Source organism: Drosophila elegans, unplaced genomic scaffold (genome assembly GCF_018152505.1).
Source record: "Drosophila elegans isolate 14027-0461.03 unplaced genomic scaffold, ASM1815250v1 contig_208, whole genome shotgun sequence".
In the NCBI taxonomy this organism is placed as follows: Eukaryota; Metazoa; Arthropoda; class Insecta; order Diptera; family Drosophilidae; genus Drosophila; species Drosophila elegans.
In genome coordinates, this window is record NW_024545578.1 from 4,874,112 (window position 1) to 4,901,402 (window position 27,291).

The 27,291-nt window shown below is 39.9% G+C and overlaps 4 protein-coding genes across 7 annotated transcripts; 1 reads left to right on the forward strand and 3 right to left on the reverse strand.

Annotated features, from left to right (window-relative positions):
* Positions 1 to 526: 526 nt before the first annotated feature.
* Positions 527 to 8,725, reverse strand: LOC108146497 (cyclin-dependent kinase 12). 3 transcript variants are annotated; one of them, XM_017272531.2, is made up of 6 exons: positions 8,333 to 8,725; positions 5,551 to 6,102; positions 4,664 to 4,868; positions 3,726 to 4,106; positions 2,909 to 3,112; positions 527 to 2,342 (listed from the first exon to the last, which is right to left on the reverse strand). In XM_017272531.2, exons 2-6 carry the CDS (start codon positions 6,044 to 6,046, stop codon positions 1,667 to 1,669), a joined length of 1,962 nt encoding a protein of 653 aa, XP_017128020.1. In that variant the 5' UTR covers positions 6,047 to 6,102; positions 8,333 to 8,725; the 3' UTR covers positions 527 to 1,666. The 3 variants fall into 3 exon arrangements, with proteins under 3 accessions (XP_017128020.1, XP_017128019.1, XP_017128018.1); XM_017272530.2 differs by having other exon boundaries at positions 527 to 2,339; positions 3,726 to 4,415; XM_017272529.2 differs by having other exon boundaries at positions 3,726 to 4,415.
* A 1,090-nt stretch (positions 8,726 to 9,815) lies between these two features.
* Positions 9,816 to 15,954, forward strand: LOC108146375. Of its 2 annotated transcripts, none has more exons than XM_017272365.2 (7): positions 9,816 to 10,793; positions 12,795 to 13,254; positions 13,328 to 13,442; positions 14,383 to 14,608; positions 14,666 to 14,843; positions 15,049 to 15,185; positions 15,239 to 15,954. In XM_017272365.2, exons 1-7 carry the CDS (start codon positions 10,448 to 10,450, stop codon positions 15,358 to 15,360), a joined length of 1,584 nt encoding a protein of 527 aa, XP_017127854.1. In that variant the 5' UTR covers positions 9,816 to 10,447; the 3' UTR covers positions 15,361 to 15,954. The 2 variants fall into 2 exon arrangements, with proteins under 2 accessions (XP_017127854.1, XP_017127853.1); XM_017272364.2 differs by having other exon boundaries at positions 9,817 to 10,802.
* Positions 15,955 to 16,263: 309 nt separating this feature from the next.
* LOC108146376 (enoyl-CoA delta isomerase 2) lies at positions 16,264 to 17,392 on the reverse strand. The gene is made up of 2 exons (XM_017272366.2): positions 16,897 to 17,392; positions 16,264 to 16,836 (listed from the first exon to the last, which is right to left on the reverse strand). Exons 1-2 carry the CDS (start codon positions 17,287 to 17,289, stop codon positions 16,441 to 16,443), a joined length of 789 nt encoding a protein of 262 aa, XP_017127855.1. The 5' UTR covers positions 17,290 to 17,392; the 3' UTR covers positions 16,264 to 16,440.
* A 487-nt stretch (positions 17,393 to 17,879) lies between these two features.
* Positions 17,880 to 27,034, reverse strand: LOC108146520 (centrosomal protein cep290). The gene is made up of 14 exons (XM_017272557.2): positions 26,625 to 27,034; positions 26,390 to 26,563; positions 25,420 to 25,827; positions 24,639 to 25,225; positions 24,341 to 24,585; positions 22,980 to 23,914; positions 22,787 to 22,919; positions 22,192 to 22,345; positions 21,433 to 22,125; positions 20,614 to 21,252; positions 20,426 to 20,558; positions 18,969 to 19,975; positions 18,160 to 18,490; positions 17,880 to 18,096 (listed from the first exon to the last, which is right to left on the reverse strand). The coding sequence occupies exons 1-14, from the start codon at positions 26,943 to 26,945 to the stop codon at positions 17,905 to 17,907; spliced, it is 5,952 nt and encodes a 1,983-aa protein (XP_017128046.1). The 5' UTR covers positions 26,946 to 27,034; the 3' UTR covers positions 17,880 to 17,904.
* Positions 27,035 to 27,291: the final 257 nt, after the last annotated feature.

The window sequence follows — 27,291 nt, forward strand, 5'->3', positions numbered from 1 at the left end:
CACCAAATGGAACTACCAAGCTAGGTATATTTGTCAATCAGACTCTTATGTTTAGTTAAAATCAAACAGTCTCACAAATTAACTACATTGTAAGCATAAATAAAAGATTTTTATATGGCTTACTTCCAGACGTGTATTCACTGGGTTAACGTTATCAACGCATAGTAGACATCTTTCTAAAGCATAACAAGCACACTTCAGCCGCCGAAGATTACATACCCTTGCAGATATTGCCAAGCTATTTTTTGAAACATCTAAATTCGATTTATATGCGTGTATGTGTATGTATTTATGATTTTTAGCTCAAGTGTTCAATGGTTCCTATTGATCTATATGAAATAGTTTTCCGATTTGAATAATTAAAACCGTAATTCAAAAACTCTTAGTCATTACTATCATCATAATTGTTAATGAAAATTAAAATAAAGAGAAGTTAATTTATTTTATTTAAGAAAATATTTCAATAGTAAAAAAATGTTGCAAAGTATTCAACGATGATATTTAAAACTAAATTAAAACTCCATACTTTAGACACACATTGTTTGATTTTATTTATGCAATATTAATCATGCAATGAACATTATTACAAAATTCGCTGCACATCAACAGGGTTTCGATTTCGGCTTGCCATTTAAACTATCTCCATCGTTTTGATTTGTGGGCTTATGTGGGATTATCAACACTTATGGAACAAGAAACGATGTAATTGCTTGGCTTACAAATAAACACTCAGATATATAATCGTATAGGTACCTTTTAATGTGGGGATTAACACTGAGAGCGTAAAACTAATTATGTGTATCGAACTTAATCTGTGTTCCGATTGCTTTTCATTGACATATTTTCCATTTTCGCTGTTGACCAATTCAGTAAATCAAGTTGCCTAATCAGTCTTTACTATAAGCTGATTGTACTTTTTACAGGGTATGCACAAGTATGGCTTTTATTTGTCCTCTCGCCCTCGTACTTAGATCGTTGTGACTACGTTTCCTCTTTGAGAATAGCATTAACAGTAACCGATAAATAGTATTGATAACAACGATACACCCATAAGAACTTATTGGCCCAAGTTATAGGCCCAGTAATAACGTGATATATCTCATATTCTAACAATAGGAAGACTAGTGCTCACAGCTGCGATCGAAACGATTGGAAATCATTCTTAAATGAAATAACTTTAAAAATTATAATAAACCGTAATAAATATCATATAAATAATAAAACATTAGTTTAGAAAACTTAATAAAAATTTTTAAAAAAAAACTGTATAGAAAAGTAACACTGTATAACTTCAAAAATACATTTTTTTTGCTGCTTAACCAGTTGGGAATTATAGCGCAATACAATAGAAAATTCAGTAAAATAACATTCTATCGCATCGCAACTGCAGTTATTTGTACAGTAACATCAGTAATTCAAGTTAATAGACATCGTTGAAGATTCTTTAGCTCATTGCTTAGGCCCGAGGCAACACAGATATTATTGCTGGTTTATGTAATATATGTAGTATATATATAACACTTATCTAGGTACGATCTAGGGGTTATAAAAATAAACGACACGCACACGCACAAAAATACATATACAAACATCAATCAAGTTGCTAAAGTAATTGTCGATGGCTGCTGGTTAAACGCTATGAAGTGAAGTTTCAACTCGTTGGATCCTAGGAATCCTCGTTCAGGATTTTGGCTGTCGATGGAGGAGGCGGTGGCGAAGAAGGCGGAATCGGAGGTGGCGGTGGAGGAGGAGCACGTAACGGCGGTTCGTCCGCATCCATTTCGATCTCAATCGAGTTCTCACGCTCCGTAATCTCGGGCATTTTGAGGGAAAAGCTGCTCAGCTTTCGTTCCGCCGATCCCAGCGAGCTCTGTGAGTCGGCCTTCAGCAGAGTGGTCCTCCTCTCGTTAATCACCCTCAGGGAGTCGTACATCTGCTCATCCGCACTGGCACTGCCACCATTGCCGGCCAATCCCCGCTCCATGGATCGTATGTAGAACACGGAGTCATCCCGCTCGTTGGGCACCTCCTTCTTGGGTCTGTAGAACTGCCTGGAACTGTTGCTCCTGTAGAGCGGCGCCGCCACCGGCCTCTGATCCTGTTCGTCCTGCTCGCTGCGGGCGAGGGGTAGGAAACCAGGACGCACCTTCTTCGGCGGCAAAGTGCTCGTGTGGTGCTGCAGCTCGGTGATCTCCTCGTAGGACGTCTTGGGCTGCGAGGTCGTCGTCTCCTGCTCCTCAGACTGGTCCAGACTCTCCTCGGGCACAGCCGGCTCCATGCTGGACTGACCCGACAACTGACGCACCGGCGGCGGTGGCTCCGAGCACACAGACAACTGGCTACTGCAAGGGATATCAAACCGGGAGTTTATTCTATTTAATAAAAATATATAACATTTTGAATCTAGTAAAACAAAAACTGGGTTAAACACATTTGAAAAAATTAATTCGACCGGAAACTATATTCATTTTGTTTCTAGAAAGATTGGAGTACTTAAGGTAAAAAGTTTGGGTCTTAAAATAAAAAAATAATTAAATTAAAAAATAAACAAATGCTAATTTAAACACACAGAAAAATTCATGTTAAGCCAGTTTGATTCCAGAAAGATTAGAGCACTTTAAGTAAAATCACGGTTCCTAAGCCATAAATAGATAAGCCATAAAAGATAGGTTTTAAAAAACGGGGTTGTTTCAGATTATGGAAGAGATTATAAAACATAACTAAAGGGTAAAATTATACTCTCTTGTAATAAGTCTCTTTTAATAAGTCGCAATCATTGAATAACTAAAAAACATGCGTTTGGATTGAATAAAATTTTAATTAAGAAATAATTGGATTCAAAAATAAGAAACTTAATTTTTTGTTTAAATTATTATTTTTTATGACTGTAAATGCAAATAGGAAGTACCGAAACTCTTTCTCCACGGAGGGCGTGGCTGAGGGCCCGGAACTGTATCGCTTGGGCGATCGCAGTATCGATTTCGGCATCACCTCGGGACTATGGAGATCCACTTGGACACGCCGGGATTCGATACTAGATGTTCGACTGGCGATGGACGCACAGCGAGCCGTCCAGCGGCCGCTATACGAGGAGTCCGACATGGTCGAGTTTCTGTAAGAATAAGTTAACTTAGTTTCACTCTAGTTTTATTTAGTTCTATAAAAAAGTCTATAAAGTTATATCAGAGTCATTCTAGCATCACAATTAAAATATTTTTTATATCGAATAATATTTAACGCTTGTTTGGAAAATGTTTATTTCTAATTCCGTTTTTCATGAAAAAAGTGTGTGGGCTTGATTTACATTTAAAGGTATTTCATTTAAAGTATTAGGAAATATTTAATTAATTTTTAAAAATGAATGTAAAATTAAAACTCAATGTACTATTTGTATATAACATGTTAATCACATCTATAACCAGAATGTCCTAGTTTTAGAAAAAAAATATTTTATGCTATGACTGAATCAATGGGGAAATGTTTAGCTATTTATTCAATAATGTTGGGAATTTTTTTTAATTTAGGTGTTTTGATGATATGGTACATATATCAGAGACCATTTGCAATATAAGCTTTAAAAGATTTAAATTTTCAAATATTTAAATCTATTCGAATAAAAATCATATGAGAAAAAAATTAATTAATTATTCCGTTTTTTGAATAAATTCACTAATTTACTTATTTGCTTTACCAGTATAATTTTTGGAGCTATAAATGTAATTTACCTCCTGTGTCCCAGAGGACTTCGACTGTGATCGCGAGCCTCCTCCTGTTCGATGGGTCTCTGGCGAGCGAGGACATGCCTCTTGGCGGTGTCCGATCGCTTGTTCCGCTCACTGCGCCTCTCCGCCCCGGAACTGATGCCCGATCCGGGCGGCGGATGGCTGCCCCCGTCGAAGGAGGAGGCCTGCCAGTAGACGCGACTCGCGGCCGGCGGCTGGAGCAGGGAGCACTCTCTGGTGGCCCTCTGGATGAGGCTGGAGGAGTTGCTAATGATGCGGGCCGACGACGAGGAGCCAGCTCCTCCTGCTCCTCCTCCTCCTCCTCCCGAGGGATTGGAATTCGATCCCGAACCGGGACGCACTTGACGCACTCGTCGCACACTGCTGCTTGAGGATTTTTGGTGGTGATTCGAGTGGTGATTCGTGTGGTGCGAGTGGTTCGAGTGGCGATGGTGGTGACGACGATGCCGGCGGTGCGAGCAATGCAATTCCCATTCCAGCGGCGACAAGCGGTTCAGTGAGAGCAAATTGCAGTAATTAGTAGTGGTGCAGTGGTTTGTGGTGTTGGTGGTGGAGTCGGTGGTGGTGGTGGTGGTGGTGTTGGCATGAACATGAGATCCGGATCCGGACAAATCCGGAGCGGAGCCAGCCCCCGAAAGGCGGCGCCACCGGGGATAAAAGCGATTGGATGCACTGCATTGGATGGTTGGCGGAAGCGGGATGCGGATGCGGATTTCAGATGGCAGATATCAGTTATCAGATTTCAGTTATCAGATTTCAGTTATCAAATTTCAGATTTCAGGTAACGAAATGCGGAAAGCGAGAAGCGGGCGGTAAGAGCGAGAAATAGCCAATTGTATATAAGTGAATTTTGATATATATATTTACAAAACCAAGTAAGTATGTTCCCAATGATCCCAGTGATCTAACCACGATTGTACCTGAGTGACCTGGAGAACTTCACCAGTTCGGCGGTGAGGGCCTCGCGGTCGAACGGCTGCTGCTGCTGCTGGATGTGCGGATGTGCATGCGGATGCGGATGCGTGGCCGAAATGAGGGCGCTCTGCGGCTGCTGGTGGGGATCCCCCGGCGAGGAGCGGAACACCCCGAAGTGCTGATCCCAACGACTTGACTGGTACTGGGCACCTGAAGGTCAGAAAGATTTAGTTAATCCTACACTCCCAAAAAAAAGTGACATAGTACAAATAACTATCTGGATATTGAATCTTTGGGTTTTTATTTTACGTTTAAATGAACTATAAAATCAACTTATTGACTTCAAGTTTCATTCAGAAAGCTTAAAAATGTTTTTAATATTTTATTTTATGTGAAAAATATCAGATTTAGAATGGGTCCCATTTTTTTAATGGAATATGAGTTTACCATGGCTTAAATTTTAAATATATTCCGTAAACATATATTTTAATAAACTACTTACTACGTTCTTTTAAGAGTCTACTTGTGTTTCATATTAAATTATGGCCCAATCTACTTCATAAAAACAAAATAAATATTCATTTAAGCTAATATATGTCAAGAATAATTATATACATTTAAAAGCAAATTTTTAAGTTTGTTGGCATTAAGTTTCTTTAATTCTTAGGGTGATTTAAGGTGCCAATAGAAATAGTTTTAAACAATTAAGGACCATTTACATTGAGTTTCTTTAATTTGTGGGGTGTTTCGGAGCTGAATCCAACGAAGATCATGAGAATACTCTATGTTTGATTGAATTTAAATCTCCTGATTTTATTTTTGAAACTCCAATATCTTAATATAAAAACTTCAACTCGAAATCCCCCTTTTCAGTATCCCCGTAAATGCTCACCCATCCCGCGTCGCTGTGAAGCGGAGCTGCCTTGGTTGCTCCTCGAGGGATTCTTGGTGCTGCCGCCTCCGCCGGCCCTCAATCGGGCTGGAACGACCTTGGCGGCGGAGTCGCGCGCCTCGAAGGTCATCACGCAGGAGGCCACCACGATGAAGCCGCCGAAGCCCATGACAATGGGGCCCACGTACGCGAAGTTGTTCAGGTGGAAGCCCTTTAGGTCGTTCTTCACCCGAACGGTGACATTGCCTCGCAACTCCGATCCCATCGACAGGTGATCCGCATAGTAGCCCAGGGTGGCCATGCCCGCGCCCAGGAGCATCAGCGTGAGTCCCAGGATCAGGGCTCGGCAGGCGTGCCACAGGCACTTCGAGGACATCTTGCCCCGCACCACCTGCACGTTCCACGTGGCCCCCGATGCGGGATGTGCCCGCCGCAGGTTGCCCAGCGAGTGCTTCCGCTTGGTGGTGCCTCCGCCACCGGAGCGACGGGATGGCATCGCGATGACTCCTCCTCAATTCCTTTGGCCCAAAACGGTGGTCATCAGTTTTGGCTCTGGAAAGCAGATATTATATGGTTTATTGGAGTTTTATACAATGTATAACATGTAGATATTATTAAAAACTTTACTTCTTAAAGTAATGAAGTTGAACACTTTTAATATATACAATTGAAATCCAAATAATATAAATAACTTACACTTGACTTTGAATTAACATATGAATAATTAAGTATTTTAATTAATAAAGCCATCGCAATATATTTGTTAATTCATCGTCACTTGAACATAACATACAAAAAATACATTTTCAAATATAAAAATGCTTTAAGCGGAATATTAAAACAAAAAAAAATTAAAAATTACTTTATAGTTGATTATACTTATAAGAGCTACGCCTTAAAATAAGATAAAATAAATGTAAGATTTATTTGTGTCAAATTTTTGTTTACGAAGAAGTGAAAATAAATCCTTTATTACGTTTTATATTGGCAATTATTTATTTTTTTGTAAGATCAACATCAGATAACTTTGCATGAATTCTTTAAGTGAACTTAGCATAAAACTAACTTTTAAAGTAAATGTTATCCTGGTCTTGTTTTAAATTTACATTCTGAAAAAAATTATTATAATAGACATGAAGCAATGGAGAAGTGGGCATTTTAGCCAAGCCAAACCGCTTCGACACTAACACCTCCCCACCTGTTGTCCGAGGAAGGTCACCATGTGCGGTGCTCACGGCTGTTTGCAAAACAGTAGGTGGACTCCAGAGCACCTGCTCTGCCAGAGGAGGAGGGGCAGAAGCTGAGAGGAGGACGTGGACGTGGACCCGCCGGTGCAGCCTGCGAATGCCGAACAATTAAAATCCAAGGCACAATGCCAACGACTACGAGAATAGCTGAAGCGGCTGACAACCGCGTGACGGGGCTCAAAGAATGGCCAGAAGAATGGCCGACACTCCTTCAAGGACCCAGAGTCGGCCAAAGCCGCAATTAAAGCCAAACAAAACGCACGAAAGTCTGATAACAAGGCCCGTCATTTGCCTTCAACCCCCGTTTTTTCGCCGAGTGTGGCACTTGACACGCTTGCCTCGAGAATCTGCTGCTGCTTAAATTTAGACAACCATTGCATTCTTCAACTAACGTTTGAGTTGATTGCAGGTCACACACTGGATTTTTCAACAATATCAGGGAAAAATAACTTCAATATTAATCTCTTGCAATTAAAAATCAAATTTATAATTTTTTGATTTTCTAAAACTTAGTTTGGTATTTGAAAAACTCAGAGAGCCTAATGAAATAGTTTCCATTCATAGTTTTATAACTTTCCATAGCAAAAATAAAAGAAAAAATGTTTTTTCCATAATATTTTCATGAACTTGGGAACAATTTTAAATAATAAACACAAAATACAATATCAAATACATACATTTACATTTACAGTATATATTTATATATTTTTAGCTAGATTCTATTATTCATATTCCAAATCTGTTTAACATCCTTAAATAGTTAAATATTTTAACTGAATTGATTTCATGTTTTTAATTTTTTTTATTAAAACAAATTAGAAGTCGATAAAAAAGGATAACTCAAAACAATAAATGGCAGTGAATAGTAACATTACCAATTTTCTAATTAAGAAAATAACCTTAACCATTGTGCTGCCTTATGGTTTATACTTAAGCTAAAATCATCATAATGACAAAGGCATGGAAATGTAAACTTTAAAGGATTTTAAACTTGAACTAAAACCACACTCTACGCCCCAGATTTCAAGGATAAAAATTCTTTGGAAAATTAAGCATGCATGCAAACCAAATGCCACATTTTTGCATTCATGCATTTTTTATTTTTCAAGTATTTCAAGCATTTGTGTGGTTTTATTTCTGCTTTTGTGCCTTAGTTATTCATCGGTTAAAATATTTAATGTTGATTTACAACTGCTAGACTATGAAATACACGCATTTTAATTATTGTGTATTTAATAAAAGTTTTAACTTAGTTTTAAGTTCTTTTGTTACTGTTTTTTAAAAATCCCATCCTAGTTTTCATACGTTTATTTAAACACTTCTAGAATTCTTTGACTAGATGAACTTTATTTACCGAAATGGCAAATTGATGCATAAGTTATATCAAAGTACCTATCAGGTTACAATAAGCCAAGTACGCGAGTATTAGTCTTTAAATTAAGCTCAAATTATTCTTGAAATCAGGGGAATTTCAAGGGAAAACGCTCCTGGACTTTGTTTGCCCAGGAAGTCTAGGATGGCATTTGATGACTTACTTGGTGGCTCGTTTCTTGGAATTCCTTGGCTGCTCCCGTCGAAGTCAATGTTTCTGTTGCTGTTGGTTGTTGCTTTTGCTTTAATGCTGCTGCTGGGAGAGCCTTTTGTGTGACCTAAAAGCAGATTTGCCTTCGCTCCGTCTGTATCTGTATGTATACTGGCGTGTGCATATATTTTCGCGACTTGGAGTGTAGGACAGCCAACAAAATGTCATCGCTGGCTCTTGAACTGTGTGGCCAGCATTCTGGCTTAAAGCTGCCTCACCAGTCAATGGACTCCGGGGTGATAGCTAATCGAGAATGTGATTAATTTTCACAGGTTTTCACCTGTTCCCGCAGGCAGTTGATTATTCACTCGATTTTGCCAGCTGTGCGAGACGTCTGCACACGAGCAGCTTCCACGCGCGTCTGATAAGACGAGGTCCATTTGAAATGTCTAAAAAAAAAAATAAAACCAGAGCCATAACACAGGCCAATCATCCCTCATGTTATCCACCAAGTCACTGTTGAAGATTGGTCGAAATGTACAGTGGTAATTCTCGCGAGCGAACCCTGTTTTACCCCTATATTATTAGCTGAAAAGGGAAAAAATAAGGCAGGTTCTACTGTGACCCACATAACTAGCGCCCTCTGTTGTACTTCTTCAATCATATCTGTTATATTTTTATGGTAGTGCTATAATTTGTATTCATAACTATTTTATGGAATGTTCCTATACTCAAACTGCTTAAACTGCTTAAGTGGTAGACCAGAAAATCATATACAAAATATCTTCTATACTTTTTTAACCCCGTCTGTTATACATTTCTTATAAAATGTGTTAATATTTATAAACATTTTATGGAATGTTCTTGTACTCAAACTGCTTTAATTTTCAGCATTGGTAAGCCGGAAAATGAAGACTAAATATAATTTTGAAAATAAAATTTATATTTAATATGTTTATATACCGGAAATTCTTATAAAGTAATCAAACTGCTTAAGTACCTGAATAAAACCGAAAAAAGAAAACTAAATTGGTAATTTGTATTCTGATAACAAAATCAAACAGGGCAGCTAAATTTTTATTTTAAACTGCTTGAACTTACTGTATCGGTAAACCGGAAAAAGAACATTAAATATATTCTTGAGAATTATTATATTTCTACTGCCAATGAATTGGATATTTCTAGTGACTTTTTGCTTTATTTCAAACTTGATTGAGTTGCTTTATGATTTAAATGCCAATATTTTGTTTTGTGACCGCCTAAAACTGCTTTTTCCGAACCCAATTCACCACCCAGAACTCCCCTACCAAACTCCGAAAGGTGAACCCACCAAAAAGCAGAAGAACACCACGTTTAGGGGTAAAAACTTAACGAAAGAAGGACTTGCGCAGTTTGAGCGAAAGAGAGCGTCCTGTGGGGAAGCCGAGCGGCCAGGACGAAAGGCTGTCGAGCTGCGAACAGGACATCAACAACAACTGGGTTCCTGCCGCGATTTGGATGGCCAGTCATTGGCGAAGTCTTCAATCGCGTTGACGTTCTTCGCAAGGAGCCGGATGCCGAAATCCGATATTCCGATTTCGACCAAATCGGTGTCGTCTGTTGTACGTGATGCAGTTGTCCCAGCGACTCGCAATTGCCTTCGTTTCGGTCCAACTGAAGAATGCATGAGGATTGAAGCTCCTCGCTGCCAAATGCATTCCCCAACTTCCGTTTCCTCGATCCAATCTCAATCTGTGTGTCCTCGCCTCCATGTGCATATTTTAATCGGGTGTGTATAAGTCGGTGTGTGTGGGTCCTCAAAACTATGTGAATCCCGAATATATATTCATTTAAGGATTAAAAAAGTGAAGTTTTCTTAACGATCGTTCCTAGAGCACACATATTAAGTTAATCAATAAGGATATATCCTTATCCTGTCCCTGCTTTATGTGAATTAATCAAGTTGATATTTACGTGACTGCGAAAAGGGAAAAACGAAAAAACAAATGGCCAAAGTGCGTGCGATGCCATAGGTGACCCCAAAAAAAGGGAATATATAATAAAATAAAATAAAAGAAAAAAAATAAAAAGAAAAAAAAAAAATCGAGTCCAATGCAGTTAGTTAGAGCCGACTACGCCAGATTGCAAAATGCGTTTGAATGAACCAGCTGAAAAAACGCGACCCAGAACTAAATCAACGATAGAAGGCAATAAGTTCTTGTCATCGGGTGACCTTCACCTCGAATGTCCCACATCCACATCCACATCCACAAACAACCTGAACCTGATCAGGCTGCTCCTCCTCATCACAACGATCATGGGCTGGGGATTCGTTTGCCAGGCCAAGACCATCCACGACACAGATACAGTTAACAGGATTCCGCAGGACCCGGAGCCATCCAACCTCGACTTGGACACCTCGAAGGTTGCCCTGCAAGCGACTGCTGCCACGCCCACTGCCGCCACCGCCACCCTCCGGGTGTCCACGTTACGGAGTACGTACGGTAGGTGCCCCATCTGCACAAATAATTGCAAAATTGCTAGTTGCAAGCCTCAAATGCGGTTAATGCATAATTATATAATTGGTTTTCAATTATCCTGCTGACTCAATCGGTTGGCAGTCATTATTGTCTTTGGATACCGGTTTCAAATATACATTGTGCAATTCCACATGTTCTAATTGGGATAAATTTCTTAAACACTGATGTAGCTGTGATTGCAGAAAGGAGGTCAACATTACTAGGGTTATTTAAATCTTAATACAAATTTGTGTCTCCAGTTGAGACAGTGTTTAGGGGTCTTAAAAGAATATGTGTAGACTATTAAAGGTGTTTGTATTTAAATATATGTATCTCAATTCAGGAATTTAATCGGTGTTATTTTTTATTATATTTAGGTTTATGGGTCTTAAAAAAACACATGTGAAGGTATTAGTATCTAAAAATATGTATGCATTTAATTGGTTTTATTTTAGTGAAATTTTACATAAGTTTAGGGAAAGTTTAGAGGTCTAAAAAAAGATTGAAGCTGTTAGTACTTAGAAATAGGTAGCTCAATTCAATTATATGTATATTTCATACAATTAAGAAATGTTTAGGTGTCTTAAAAAACATGTACAAGTATAACTACTGTAGATGTTAGTACCTAGAAATATGTACCCCAATTCAGACACTTAATTGGCGATATTTTATTTATTTTAAATCAGCTTAAAGAATATTTAGTGGTCTTAAAACAACATGGTGTAGAACAAAACAAGTTCCAAAAACGTAAGCTTGTGCAAGTCAAAGATTTTTAAATGGGTCAATGTCAACATTATTAGCTCATCAAGCGAAACCTGTTGTTTATTAATGTTCAATATTCGTGCTAAATTAAACGCATTTTATGCAAACATTGAAAGTGGTGTTGTTGAAGCGATAATTAATATACTTTAATCAATTTTAAGCACTCTGTGAGAATATTTTTAATAAGATAAATGTATGAATACATGGTTAAAAATTTAATTGTATTAAATTGTTAATTCTGCAATAATGTTCACTAGAATGTTATAAAGCTTAAACTTTGCATAATTTAAGGGAGTATTAATATAACATGATATAAAAAACAATAAAATTAGAATAATAAACGAAATTATAAGCCTTATAAAATTAAATTTTTTATGTATTATGGTTGTATAAAAACAAAGTAGACAACCTTTTGATCAATTGTTTTGTTTACTTTTAAAATGATAAATGTCAAATACGATACACGATACTATTTTGTCTTAAATTGCCTTTAGACTTTCATTTAGCCACTACATTATATTATTTTTCAGAGTTATGTTAAAAATTCGTATATAAACGGAAATAAAATAATAATAATTAATCAGGATACACTCAAGCTACATAAGTTCAGACCAAGGGCCAAGCAGTTACTTAAAATCAAACAGCTTATATGGTAAATAAAAAAACAATATGTTGCTTGACATAATTAAGGTTTGTTCATAATAGCCAGAAAACAAATTAAAATCTCAAATAATTTTAAATTCAGTCGAACTTCCAAAACTGGAAATATTATCTGACCACAAGTTATAGAGTTGATTTTATCAGTATTTATTCTTTTATGGCCAATTAAACTAGTTTGACTCATAAAGATTCCAAGCTAGAGAAGTTTGACTGTCAAACTTTTCAGCCACGTTGAAAAATTTAAACTTTAAGCCATAATTTAGATATGCCAGAAAAGACATTTGACTTTGACAAACACCAATGCAACCGATGACCGAGAAAATAATTCCTTGTTTACTTTTGGTTGAAGCAATCCAAAACATTTGTCTAGTCCCGGTGGGTTTCAGTGTACCCGCAACGAACAAACAAACTTCCCCGCACACATGAGCATATATACATATGGACATGCAGATACAGTTACACACATGAATGGTTGAGCCAAGTCATCAATTCTCAACTTTCGCCGTATCTCCTTTCTACTTTCTCTTCTTCCCCCCCGGCAACCACAAAACCCAGATTCGAAGGAAATCGATAACTCCTTTCCAGCTGATGGGAGCAGTCAGGCTGCGGATGATTCGGATTATGTAATCCCCCAGGGCCAGACATCCTCGGTGCCGATCCTCGATCCTCAGGACAGCCCATCCAAGGCCCACGATCTGGAATCGTTATCCTTGCAGTCGGGATCGGGCACAGTTGCGCCCGATTCTTCGGGGCGGAAGAACTCCTTCCAGCAGATCGGCAGCCAGAATGTAAACGCCTTAGTGCCGGCCACAGTGGCCACCGTCACTTCGTCCTCCGCCCTGGCCACGCCCACGGAGGCGGCGAGAAACCGCAGTACTGGTCATGTCCGCAACTCCGCCGTTAAGGTGGACAGCAAGCATCCGCTGTTCAAGGGCCAGAAAACGGATGCCCCCATGTTGAACTACATCTTCGACACGTTCTCCTCGGCCAACAAGCATCACCATCATGATCAGAGGTGAGTTTTGGGATGGGTAATCTTGATCCTTCAGAGAGCAGGGTGTATATATCTCCATGATGACCACCTTTAGGTATGGACCCCACTTCGAGGATGTGCAGCGACTGGGCCAGGCCACCAATCTCACCGTGCAGGCGGGCTCCAGCATCCACCTAAACTGCAGGATCTCCCTGCTGCAGGATAAGACTGTAAGTTTGACTTCTCGCTTAAAAGCAACTTAATTTATTATATTTCCTTAAAATACATTTTTTCTAAGTTTTTTGTGTTTAAGTTGTGTAACTTTTTCTTTAAAAGATACAAAGAAATAAAAACCCAATGTCATTTGCTAACAAACATGTATCATTTTCTAACTAAACCATTAAATAATGTAAAATTAATATAACAAATTATCGGATTCTATCTCTGTTTGAAAATATTATAGGGAAACGCCAAGTACCAAGATTATAATAATACGGAATTTTATCAATTTATTTATTTTTTTGTTATACAATATATAAAAGTTGTTTGGCACTTGGATTAAGTAATTTAAGGAATAATAAGATATAAGGCACTTCGCGTTTCAAGCGAAAAGGGGGAAAATAAAAACGATTTTTTATTTTCAATAGACAAAACTTTTTACCCTTCCCTATGTCTATAATGTTGGATAAAGTTGGTTTGGTGAAATTTTTAGTTTTCAAGAGAGCTGCAAAAAACTGACGCTGTCGCTGGACACAAAAGACGGAAGTGGTTCTTGCGGTTAGCCCGCAAAACTTGGTGCAACTTTTCAATGCAACTAATTTAGGAATTTTGTCAGCCATGCCGTTGAAAAATTGTTTAGATTTTACAGAAAATTTTATTATAAATTTGTTAATGTCGTCTTAATATCTGCCCTTTAAGAAATGTCGTTTCTTAGCTTGTTTTCTTTACACCTATTATCAAATTAAAAGTTATTTGATATACAGTCAAATATATACATAGGAAGAAACCAAGTATCTAGTCTAGTAATTTGTACAAATCAAATACTTTTTTCAAAAATATTTTTAAGTCATGTTATAAGGAATCATGTAACCTGCTTTAAAATGTAGCACCCGATTCCTAAATTTGTAACTACTTAGAGATATATCTATTTAAAATCTCCTCCGATATTAGGTCTCTTGGGTGCGCCACAATACGCAGGCTGAGGATAATGCCCTGGACCTGCTGACAGTGGGCATGCACACATATACGGGTGATAATCGCTACAAAATCGAGTTCCAGTACCCCAACAACTGGCGACTGAAGATAACCAACGTGAAGAAGGACGACGAGGCCATATATGAGTGCCAGATCTCGACCCATCCACCCCGCGTCATTCAAATCAACCTGCATGTGAATGGTAAAATCTAAACATTGAAATTAAAAAAGAACAATGGCAAAAGAAGACTTTAATTAGCTCCCAAGGTGATGATAGTGGACGAGGTGGGGGATCCGCTCCAGGAGAAATACTACGAGATCGACTCCACCCTGCAGCTGTCTTGTGTGGTGCGAAATGTGGCCATGACCAGTTCTGTGGTTTTCTGGAAGCACATCGACAACATCCTCAACTATGACGTAACTCGAGGGGGAGTGAGGTGAGTGTGCGATTTGTGAAAAGACAGTAATTCTATAAAGCATATCTAAAATGGAAATTGGACTAAGTTGTATAAATTAAAACTTGGAGGTAAAAACATGAAACTGGAAACTTGAAAAGAGAATATTAAAGATCAAACATTTTAAATCAAAAAATTTTAGAAGTATCAAGATTATTAAAAAATGTTATTAAAAACCTGATTTTAGCGTCAAAACGGAACTGATGGAGGATGGAGCCAACTCGACGCTTTCCATAGCTAAGATCAGTAAAACAGATTCTGGCAACTACACATGCTCCATCAGCGAGTTCCAGAACTTTACCATAGTGGTGCACATTCTTAATGGTGAGTGGGGTATACTTAAATAAACTTATAGATAATCATTTATATCTTTCCAGGCGAAAGCTTTGCCGAATTGCATCATGGTGATGCGAGTGGAATGAGGAAAACGGGGTGGCATCTGGTGGTGCTTGTGGCACTTCTAGTGCTAAGTAATTTAAGGGGGGAGTTTATTAGCTAAGGTTCCCGATTACTTTCGGTAGGTTAAGTGGGAGTAAACAAATTGAGATAACATCGTTTAACCTGTAGCACTTTTTGTTGATTAATTGTAAAGATTCTGAATTGGATAGGGCAGTTATTAGAAATAACTAAAAAAAAAGGCAGCCTAAGTCTAACTGGCTATTATAGATATGTTTCTACGTCTATCAACAATTTGTACATGAGCAGGCACGCCTAGGATTAAGTGTACTATTAAGGTGGAGTATATGGAATGAAACTCTGAAAATCGGAAAATCGGAAAAACGGAAAAGAGAGATAAAGGCCAACGAATTTCCCTAGCAGAATGTCACAATGTCAGAGTTATGATCTGGCCGAGATCTAGTTGATACAGGAATGTAAAGCATAGCGTAATCTAAGTCACTACAAGTTCATTATCACGAAGCTTTTGCAGCAGGTGTTTGAACTCCTGTGGGAACTACTCCAATGTTGAACTATTATAAAGTGCAATACGGTCATATACATATTATATACATACACTCACACACACACGAACGAAATGATATGTTAATAAATGAATACTCGTATGTATGCAATAATAAAGTGAACTATAAATGAGCGACAACTGAATTCAAAATGCGATGTGAGCGGGAAAACTCGATAGGCGCGCCGATAAATCGAGGCTGGAATTTGGCAGGGCTGCCAGATGGTTGACTTTTATTTGAAATTTATGCTTATCTGTCTTATATTATGTTATGCACTATAAAACACGAATTAAATAACAGATATTTTTAAATATACAGCTCAAGTATCGTGGCCTTGAACAAAACCATTTCTTTTATAATCTCTTTGTATAACACAGTTTAAACGAACTGATATAATTTGCAAAGATAATGTTTGTTTGTCCACACTCAGGGGCATTCTTGCATGGGTTTCCAAGTACATATATTTTGGCACATTCAAGAAGATTAAACCATTGCGATAGGTCTAAAAATACAGCATATAATACCTTTAATCTAATCGCAAGAGGTTCATTTGTTTGATCTCTTTTTAAACAAACATACTGAGCTATATTTACACAAGCATAATATAACTAAACAACTAATCACAACTTGGATTTGGTTTTCCGGCTGGCGAAATCAATGATGGCCTGGGCGAATTCGGAATGTTGAAACTGCAGTAGCAGTTGCTTGCACTCGGCTTCGTTGGCCTTAAGGAGATTCTCCAGGAATCCCTCCTTGACGAGGCGTTTTCCTTGTAGCAGAGAGTTTTGGGGTAACTCGGAATATTGACGCAGCTTGGGCCACACTACAGAATCCAGTTGGCTGGCCTTGAAAATACGCGAAACAAAGTTGAACTGATAGGCCTCTTGGGCGGAAAGGGGTTCGCTTAGCAGCAGCGTTTCCGAGGCCTTGGATCGGCCCAAGATCAAGGGCAGCATATAGGAGGAACCACCTTCGGGCACAAGGCCCAACTTGGTGAAAGGGGTGTGAAAGTAGGCCTGAAATAATAATTACTGAATAAGTATATTAAAATACCAGGAAACCCAATAAAAACTCACCGTTTCTGAGCACCAGGCCACATCGCTCAATCCCACAATGGTGGCTCCAATTCCAATTGCCGGTCCGTTGACCAAAGCAAACACTATCTTCTTACAGTTCACAAAACTCAAGACCATGGCCTTAAATGTCGCATTCGACTGTTTGAAGAAGGCATCGAGATCATCGCTGTTTGCAGATTGTGTCAAGTCATTTCCCGCCGTAAAGATATCGCCAACTCCGGTGAAGACCACCAGGCTAACGCTTTCATCATCGTTGACCTCGGTCAGAACCCGGGTCATTTCCTGGTAGGTGAACCTGTTGATGGCGTTCTTCTTTTTTGGATTGTTGAACTTCACTACGAGCAGCTTGCCTTGCTGCTCCACAAGTAGCTGCTGGTATCCTTGGTACGACATCGCGATCACAGAGCTCCGAAAAGAATGAAATGCAAAGTCCAATCAGACTTTCATTTAACTAACTCTTGATTGTCGGTGTTTATTGTTGCTTAATCCAATCGATTAGGGGTACTCCTACGCAGCATAATAGATAAGCCTAAAGATGTGCGATGATTGGTGATCAAGTCACGGTTTAAAAAGTAAGTTGGGTTTTACTGTCTCATTTTCAATATTTTTGTCTACATCTATTTAAGTCATATTCAATTTTAATCATTTCATAGTTATTCTTTAGTTCTCAATAGTATAAATTTTATCTAAACTTTTTTGCCATAATGAAGTGAAATAAACAAATGCTTTTAAAATGATAATTTTGTTAGCTAAACGATGTTTAACCAGTTTTTTTAGTTTATTAAAATTAAATACAAAATTATTTAAGTTCTTTTGAACTCATAATTACCAGTGATTTTAAAAATAAAGAAATTCAAAAAGACGTTAGTTGCCACCTCTGACAAACGATAGTTCGATCTGGCAACTCTGTAAAGAGGCGCCAAGTTTAAAACACCACCAGAAGTGAAAAAAACATTAGTTTTATTTTTCTTTTCGCTGTACAACATTCATCTTATGATACAAAAGTGGTTATTCGCTTATTTCATCGATCACGGGCACATTTTGCAGCTCGGAGCACTTTCGTTTCCACAAGGCCAGCTGTTCCCTCAAAACTTTTTCCTTGGCGGCAGCACGCGTCAACAGGACTTTCGCCTTTTGCAGGAGTTGCGTTTTCTTTAGCAGCTGCTCCTTTATGAACTTAAGTTCCTCATTGGCGGCGTCCTTGTTTTAGATTATAGCCATTTAAATTTATAAATAATATTAGCTATATTATTTAGCACTTACCTTACTGCGACCACCGCATTGACTGCACTTGGTTCGCTTTTGTAACTCCTGCTGCAGTGCGGTTATCTTCTCCAGCGCCTCTGCATTTTGCTGCTGCAATCGCGTCGCCTCTGCCGGTGTCGAATCCGTGGAGCTCCTGGACTCCGTGGATCGTCGGCCATCCTTCAAGAACTTGTTCTCCGAACGCAGTTTCTCAACCAGGTTGCGAAGCGACAGGATCGTCTGTTCCGCCGACTGGCCCTGATTGGTACTCACTTTTAGGCCACTGCATTTGCACAACTCTCGCCGGGATTCGTTGCGAGCCATCTCCTCTTTCAGGGCAAGGATATAGCTAGGAAAATGGGTATAAAAGTTTGAATAAGCAACTGCAAGTCAAATCACAATGCAGGAAAAGTTTATAGGTTTTCTTTTACAAATAAATATTTTTATAATAATATTATAAGTATAATAAAAACAATGTTCTTTGTTGAGCAAACGAAATACAGAAACTATTTTCGAGTAAAAAAAACTGAACTCAAATAAAGAGTACAATAAAAATGACAAATTTTTAAATCTTAAAGAATATGGATAGATCATCCAAAGAGACTCAATTTTCTTATTTTAAGTGATATATTTTATGAGTCCCTTAAAAAATGGATTTTTAAAAAAACTCCAATCATAAAATCCCGTTTAATAATCACTCCTCCAAGTGCTTGTCAATCTTTTAAGGAACTACGCTCAAAAAACCCCGATTACTACTCACTCCTGCAAGTGCATTATATGTGATATATTTAAAGAACTCCAATCATAAAACCCAACTTAATACTCACTCCTCCAGGTGCTTGATCCTCTTCTGCAAGCGATCGCTGCTGTCTCCCTGCCGCAGAAGATCGGAGTCCAATTGCAACTGGAGATTCCGGGCCTCCAGTCGGATGTTCTGCGCCTCGATGGCCTGGCATCGTTCCTGCATCTTCTCCAACTCGGTGGTGAGGGCATTGCTGCCCCTGCCCTCCAGTTCCATGGCGATGATCTTGCGCTGCTGCAACTCAATGCGGGATTTGAGGGCCCCAATGAGATCCGCCTGGCTCTGGTCGAAGAAGTGGTCATGGGCACTCTCATGGGCCTGGGGATGATGAGCCGGAGAGCTGCACTCGCTACTGGGACCCGTATAGGTTTCCGGACTTTCCGAAGGCGACGGTGTGAACTTATTGACACCCACATGCTGGAGATTCGGGCAGGATGGAGTGCGGCAGCATTTGAGGTTATTGGTGGAGCCATTGCTCGCCGGTCCACTCCTGCCCAGCTTGGATTCGAGTATCTGCTTGTCCTTCTCCAAACGGGCAATGGTGGTCCGAGCAGCTTGAAGGAGTGCCCTCGTCTTGTCCAGGGCCAACTCCGTCTCCTCCAGCCTGGCCTTGGTCTTCTCCGCCTGTTGCTGATACCTCTTCTGCTTTTCCCACAGCTGGACCTCGTTGGCACTCCTCGTCCGCTTGGCCTCCAGTAGGGTTTGCTGTCGCTGCAGCTGACCACGTGCCTCGTCCAGATCGGATTCCAGCTGCTGGATGCGCTTCTGCTGATTCTCGTTCTTCACCCGGGCATTCAACTCCGTTTTAATGGACACCACTGGTCGCTTGAGTAACTGCTGCCGCAGGGATTGACTCAGATCCCGGGCCTGCTTCTCCCTTTGGGTCACATTGGCCAGCTGGCGACGCAGTGCCTCCATCTGGGTGTGGTAGATCTTGTTGGTGGCCTCCGTGCGATTGAGATCGGCTGCCAGCTTGGCTATCTGATCCTCCGAGAAGTTGGAAGTGTCTCTGATATAGCGCTGCTGGTCGTCCTGGAGGATCATTTTCAAAGTAAAAAAAAGTTATAATATTACAACCAAAGAATATAAATAAAACCAATATTTTACTGCTTGAAACTACCTCAAACAAATTTAATTGGTTAGTATGAACGTATTCGATTGTAACATATTTTTTTTAACATAAACCTGATTATAAACATATTAAATTGGTTGACTAAAACGTTAATTGTAGGTTTCATTATTTTTATTTAACAACTTTTTTTGAAACATTTTTTCCACGTAACAAATATTTAAAACTTGCTGTTTATGTTTTTCATATTCAGTGTTTTAAATATTTTGACACTTTGTTTTATATATGAACTTATATATATTTAATTTATATATGAAAGTACGAAAATAAAATTTGTAAATTAGCTTCTTATAAAGCTCTTAATATGTTTCGAAAATACTTAATGTTTTATCTCTAGATGAACTCATACTTACATGGAAGTTCTTAAGAGTATCCATTAAATCCTTGATATGCCTATCTTTTTCATCCAAAAAGTTGCGTAGCTGATCCAATTCGGGACTCACATTGCTCTCCACGGATTTTTCACGCTCCTGGCAGAGTTTTAGCCTATTTCCAAAATTAAGGATTATTATTTCATATTATGATCTACTTGAAAACTCACTTGTCCTTTAGTATTTCCACTTCTTCCTCTCTAGTTTTCAGGCTCTTTTCATTGTACTCCAGTTTGTCCCTCAGATCCTTGATTTGCTTATGAAGTGTGGGCAGTTCCTTGAGCTCCTCAGTGTCTTGTTTTTCCTCCTCGCCTTCGGGCTCTTCAGTAACTGGAATTTCCACAGGCACTTCAACCTCTTCTGGAGGCCTCTCCACCGAGCTGCTCTCGAATAATTCCTCAATTTTCTCATCCGTGAGTTCATTAACTGAGTTTTCGGAACTCGAACTCGAGTCTGTGGTTGGAGTACGCTCCAAAACTGGCTTGGTCTTCAGTTCCAACTTCCCTTTGAGCTCCTGAATCTCCGCATCCTTGGTTTTGATATTAAAATTGAGGTTGTTTACGGTGGCCCTGAGTGATTCGTTTTCAGCCGCCTGTTTACTGATGGCCTGTTGACTCTGATCCCTTTCAGTTTGCAGGAGATCCTGGTACTTCTGTATGGACTGATCCTTCTCGAGGAGTAGAGTGTGGAAGGAGAGTATGGTCTTCTCCACCACTCCACTGTGAGGACTCTCGGATTCGCGGCTCACCGATCTGGAAGCCTCTAACTGCTTGCCAAGGACCTCGATGCGTTGATTGGCTTCCAGGAGGCTATTTTAGATTATGGTTCATTAATAAATATAGTCTACAAATTTGTATGACTTACAGCTGCGGTCAAAATAATAATAAAAAAAATTTTAAAACTTTGTAAAATGTATTCGTATAATGAACATCCATTCCATAAGCTAGAAAAACTACTATTATATTGACCGTAGCTCTATGTACTCTTACGTTTCCTGCATTTTCTGCAACTCTAGGAAGGAATCTCTCCTGGTTTCCTTATCCTCCACTGCATCGGCGGTCTGAACGGATTGGTTCTGCTGGCTGAGAATGCCATTCGTTTGGACTGCCGTTTCCGAGAGCTTCACTGTATCCTCCTGCGTTTGAGTGGCACTATCCAATTGCGGATGTTTCCTGAGCGGTGAGCCAATGGGCGAGGATTGCCTGTCTATCAGTTGGGCGGCTCTCCTCATGGCCGGAATTGGAGTCACTGCTTCCGTGTTGGTTTCTGCATCCACCTTGGATTCGGTTTGACTTACTCCCTCACCGAACAAAGCCTGAATGGTACTCCAATGCTCGGTGTCGGTGGCTTGTCGTAGCCTCAATTCACCCAGTTCCCGCAGGAGCTCCTCCTGTTTGGTCTGCAGGATCTCACAACGCTGTTCCAAGAGTCTCGTCTGCGTTTCAGATTTAATGAGCTTCACCAGCTGCTGGGAACTCTCCTCGTTGGGTGCAATCTTGGCCTGAACCACCGTGGTTACTTCCTCAATTAGGGCAGAGTGATCTGCCAGACGCTGCTGCACTTCCTCCTCCTCCAAGCGGCGTAGGAACTTTTGGTAGGCGAACACAAAGTTGGTGAGGAAGACCAGTGGCGTAAATTTGGCATATTTATCTTTTAGCATAGACAAGGAATGCTGGAGGAATCTAACAAATTAATAAAAAATTAATTTAGAAATGTATTTAGTTTATTTAGATATTATTGACTTTTACTTGTGCTTAATATCGCTATTGGAGCGCTCCTGCTGGAAGTCCTGTTGCGTTTGTTTCAAGGATAACTCGCTGGCCAAGAGTTGGCTTTGCAGGGAGTCCGCCTTTTGCTGCAGTTGCTCACGCTCTGTTTCCAAGCGAGAGCACTCAGCTTTGACTGAAATATTATTATTAAATATAATATATTTATTGACTAAAATAATTTTATTAAATATTATTATCAATGCCAAGGAAAATCCAGTTTATTATAACTTTTACAAATTTTCAATATATATTATTCTTCAGTTCAGTTGGAGAGAAACGATGGACTTCTTAATATAATTCTGGGCATTAGGCCCTTTAGCCAGTCGATCGGCTTTTTTCGGCCAAAAAATCTCGAGTAATATTAAAAATTTTAAAATTGTTTTTGATTTATAGGGGCCTTCTATTAATTAATATTTTATTATTATTTTTTTTGCTCAAACTGTTTGATTTATATATGCAAAACTTTTCACCTTAATTAATTAATCACCACAAAGCCAAATTCAGTTACATAGTATCATTACAATTTAGCTCCATTTGATTCTAATAAATTATATAGAAAGAAAAAGAGACTTACCATTGTCCAAATCCCTTTGAACCTTGGCCAACATAAGTTTCTCATCGGAACTACTTTGAAGATCGGCCACCAGATGACGCAGATTAATGTGGTTATCGGTGATCTCATTGAGTAGCTTTTGCTGGGAGTGAATCTAGGGAATACCAAGAAATTAAAGGTAAATAATAATAAATATTTTAGATAGAAAACCAACCTGTTCGTTGGCCACCTGAAGAAGACCCTCCAACTGTTTGGTTTCCCTTTGCAGTTCCTCCTGTTTACTCCGCCAATTGACCAATTCCTGTTGTTGCTTTTCAAAGTCCTCAGCTGTGATATAATCCAACTGATAGTTTTCCTTGATAATGCCATACTCGGCACATATATCCAAGGGTTTTAATTCGCCCAGCATTTGCTCCACCGCCTGACCAAGTTGCATACTCAAAATGGCATTGCGTTGCTCCAACTTTTGCTGCTCTTCGTAGGTATATAAATTTTTACTTGTGACCTTCTCTAATTGGTTCTTGGTGGCTAACAGTTCACTCTTTTGCTGCTCTATATTTATGGCTAAAGATGCCTTGTCCTCTATAAACCTTAGTTCCTGTTTTCTCGACTCTGTGAGCAATTGATCGTAGTCTCTTTTCATATAACTATAGGAATTCCCTTGCTTTTCCAGTTGCAACTCCAAACTTATTAATTTATCGTGAAGCTGTTGATTTTGCCTCATTAATTCACTGCCATCGGCGGACATGTGAAGACGCAGTTCCTCGTAATGCTTTCGAAGAATGGAGAGTTCTGCCAGATCCTCAGCTCTGGGTTCTGGTGGGGAATCCGGAATGGTAGGTCTTCGTAATCCCTCTGTGGCTTCAGTTGGAGAACTTGGCCTTGTGGCTGTATTAATATGGGTATCCTCCACTTCGGCATGCTCCTCTGGCATTTCAGGCACATCGCAAAGGCTTTGGACGGAGGACAATTCACCCGTTTCCGAGTCGCTGTAGTTCTGCTGCTGCAGCAATTGACGCAGTGCCTCCTCCCGGGCCTTCAGTTCCAGAAGCTGACCCTGGAGGCGCTGTGGAGTGGCCGTGCCACTGGGAAGAGCTTCGATTAGACGGCGCAGAAGCTCGGAGTCGATGGTTATGTGCTCGGAAGTGGCTGAAAAAGGGGGCAGTTTACAAAAAAAAAATGAGTTTAACAGATTTCAAAAACAGAGACCTTAATTAGGTGCTCTCAAAAAAAGGCACTAAAAATAAATGTTGAGAAGAAATTCAAAAATAGTCTTATTTAGTTTAAAATAAATCATGTTTTCTTTCTGTCTTAAAAAATATTTTTTTTTAAAAACTAATGGATCAATAAAAAACAGAAATTAAAAATTCTTTTTATACGCGAGTTTAACGACAAATTCTTTGAGATGTAAATTCACATAACACATTAACAAAGAAACTTTTTATAACTGACAAAATTGTTCAGAACAACGTTTACTTTTTATATATGGCTCAAATATCCTAGTATTATTTAAAAATATATTTCCTTATTTACATTGATTTTATATTGCAAAAATAACTTTATATTTAAACTCACCATCGTACTCCCTTAACTTCTCCAGAATCTCGTACATGCCGGAGCGCAGTGTCTCATTTTCGGCCAAGACTTCATCGTATCGGTTTTGCATCTCCGAGCTGGCTGCTCCATCGCCCTGGCCACGTCTTGGGGAATTCTCCAGGGGAATTCCCACACTGGCGGGAACTTCACCCACTTCGCTGGGCGCCTGCATGGATTCGTCCAAGCGCTGTGGCTGGTCCTGTTGCAGCTCCAGGAGCTTTCGTCTGGCCAAAGAAATTAGTTGTAACTGAAATAAATATAATAGAAACCCACTTACCTCAGCTCACTCTTGTCCAGCTTCAGTTGCAGACGCAGTTCCTCGGAGGTTCGCAATTTAAGGCTCAACCGCTCGATCTGTTTGTCCTTGTTGCGCTGTTTGGAATGCACATTTTTGGCCAAAATGACCACATCTTTGGGTATTTTGAGTTGGGCTCGCAGCAGCTCGTTTTCCTGCACCACTTCGTGCAGGGAGTTCAACTCCTGGATGTAGGTCCTTAGTTGCTTATCGCGTCCTGCTAGCTTTTGTTCCAATCCCGAACAGCGTCGCAGTGCTGGCACCAAGCCATCCTCACCTTTTTTGTAGCATTCCAGGGCACTCAGGGCATGGAGTGCCTGCTTCGATTTGAGGACATTGTCCTGCTCGGAGGCCTCCAGCATTGCCGACAGCTCCAGATTGCGGGCATTGGCCACTCGGAGCCGCTCCTCGATCATCTGACAGCAGGGACGCGGCTGCTCGGGATCCTGGTATCGCTCCTTTTCAAGGCTCAACTGGTTCATCACCCGGGTGGAGCTGACCATCTCCTCCGCCATCGCCTTGAGCCTCGCCTCCAGCTTCTCAATGAGCTGCTCCCGAGATTCCAGGAGCTGTTCGGGATTGGAATTGGATTTCGAGTTACAAATTTGTAATTTAAATTTATGAAATCAAAGAAATTAAGATCTAAGCTTTATTTTTACGTTTATACTTCTGCTAGAAATATTTTTATAATATTCCATTTCTGATTCAAATTTGAAACAAGAAAATTGAAAATTTTGTTTTTCTAAAAGAAAATTCTACTTACATGTCTTAGCTTTACGTGCTCCTCCTCCTGTTGACTGTGACTACCGGAGGAAGTGGTCTGCACTGAGCTGATGCTCTTGCCCTCCAGCTGTTTCTTGAGGCGTTCCAACTCCCTGTCCCGATCCTCGAGCGCCTGCCTCCAACCCAGCGACTTGGTCTCGTATTTGTCCAGGAACTGCCGCATTTCGAGCTCTTGTTTTTCACGTTCCACCTCCAGGAAGGTCACATTGCCCTCCAGTCGAGTGATCTCCAGGCTCTGCTGCTGCTCCTTTTGCTTGAGGGACTTCCGCTCCTGCTCCACTTTGGTGATGTCCTGGCTGAGCTGCACAAGATTGGCCTTGATGTTCTGCAGCTCTCGTTCGTGGAGCACTATGGTCTTGGATTGGGCTATGTTTTGGTTTTGGAGTGACTAAAAGAGAAAGTCAGTTAAATGTTTTAATTGGTTTATATCTAATTTTTGTAAAATAACGTTTTAAAATGTTTCAAATCAATTAGAATGACCCATTGTTACAAAAATTAATATTTAAATTATTTTAAGATTACTAACTTAGGCAAAAATGGATCTATAATAAAACAAAACAAGTATACAAAACATGGCTCAAATTAATCTAATTTTAATTAGCTTTTTCTTAATTTTAACTAAAAAGGTATTAAAAAAATTTTTAAATATACAAACATACAAAGTATTTCAAAAGTTTAAAACATTATATATAATAAATATATTACCTTCAAACTAAATAAGTGTATTAATAGAAATTCAAATTCAAAAAGAATTATAAACATAATAAAGTACAAACTTTTACTCAAGTTAACTAAAAATGTGTTATTAAAAACATAGAGCATAAAGCTTAAATAGCAACAGTTGAAACAGTTGTAAATTTTTATTTGGAAATTTAAAAAGATTTAAATTATATTTATTTTGTTTACTTGATCATTTAAATAATTAATTTCCAAAGGTAAAGCTAACCCACCTCAATTTCCTTGAGCAGCCTTTTGATGTGTTTGTTCTTGGAGTCGATGTTCTGGAGTAGCTGCTCCTGTTTGTCCAACTCGGACAAGGGATCGGACGAGTCCTTGTCGCTGGCCTCGGCCTGCTGGGCTGCCTCCCTCAAACGCAGCTCCAACTGGCGGATTTCCTCCCCTAACTAATGAAAATATAGGGTTAAAATGAGTTGCTTCTGCTATTTTATGTAATCCAGTGGGCACCTCCTTTATCTTGCTTTTCTGGCCATCGCGTTCGTCCTCCAGCTTCTGCAGCATTCGCTTCAGCTTCTCATTCTCGTCCTGCAGGCGGCGGTCAGAGGATCCTCCAGCGCCAGCACTCTGGTCCTGCATCCGCTGCACCTGCTCGCCCTTGTACTCCAAGACGGCCAGTGTGAGCTCCAGGGTCTTCCGCAGCGACTTCTTGGGCAGCTCCTCGATGGACTCGGCCAGCTCGAGGAGCGTCTCGTAGAGCTCCTGCTTCTGGCGGGCCGAGAAGTCGCGGAACTTGCGCAGGGACACGGTTTCTGGTATTTCCATGCTCATTCCGGTGGCTCATGGCCTCACTTCGCCGCGGTTCCTCACGTTCTGAGTGAAAATTTTCCCCGATTTTCCACACAACTCTCCCGTTTTGGCTTTCGAATTGCCGAGCGGTTGCCATGACATTAGGGTCAAAACAAGGGTTGCCATTGCCACTGACTCACGTGCGAAAGGCCGGAAATTTGGGGTGCCGGCAGTGCCAGTTAAATGAACCTCTCTTTGTTTTTGCTGGCATTTTGTTTTGCTACCTGCTTCGGCTGCGTACGCCAAACTTCCTGACAGGATAATTGCCTCCTGGGCCGCTCCAACCCACTAAAGGATTGGCAGTAACCCGAAGGCCCCAACATAAACA

Coding starts and splice junctions, on each gene's coding strand:
- LOC108146497 (XM_017272529.2), bottom strand. CDS start 6,046: ATGCCATCCCGTCGCTCCGGTGGCGGAGGCACCACCAAGCGGAAGCAC. Junction 4,416..4,663: donor AAGTTCTCCAGGTCACTCAG/GTACAATCGTGG, acceptor CATCCAATGCAG/TGCATCCAATCGCTTTTATC. Junction 2,343..2,908: donor TCCGTGGAGAAAGAGTTTCG/GTACTTCCTATT, acceptor TATCCCTTGCAG/TAGCCAGTTGTCTGTGTGCT.
- LOC108146375 (XM_017272364.2), top strand. CDS start 10,448: ATGCGTTTGAATGAACCAGCTGAAAAAACGCGACCCAGAACTAAATCA. Junction 10,803..12,794: donor CACGTTACGGAGTACGTACG/GTAGGTGCCCCA, acceptor CACAAAACCCAG/ATTCGAAGGAAATCGATAAC. Junction 13,255..13,327: donor CATCACCATCATGATCAGAG/GTGAGTTTTGGG, acceptor GACCACCTTTAG/GTATGGACCCCACTTCGAGG.
- LOC108146376 (XM_017272366.2), bottom strand. CDS start 17,289: ATGTCGTACCAAGGATACCAGCAGCTACTTGTGGAGCAGCAAGGCAAG. Junction 16,837..16,896: donor TGGCCTGGTGCTCAGAAACG/GTGAGTTTTTAT, acceptor TTATTATTTCAG/GCCTACTTTCACACCCCTTT.
- LOC108146520 (XM_017272557.2), bottom strand. CDS start 26,945: ATGAGCATGGAAATACCAGAAACCGTGTCCCTGCGCAAGTTCCGCGAC. Junction 23,915..24,340: donor GAAGTTAAGGGAGTACGATG/GTGAGTTTAAAT, acceptor CCCCTTTTTCAG/CCACTTCCGAGCACATAACC. Junction 22,920..22,979: donor TTCAGGTGGCCAACGAACAG/GTTGGTTTTCTA, acceptor GGTATTCCCTAG/ATTCACTCCCAGCAAAAGCT.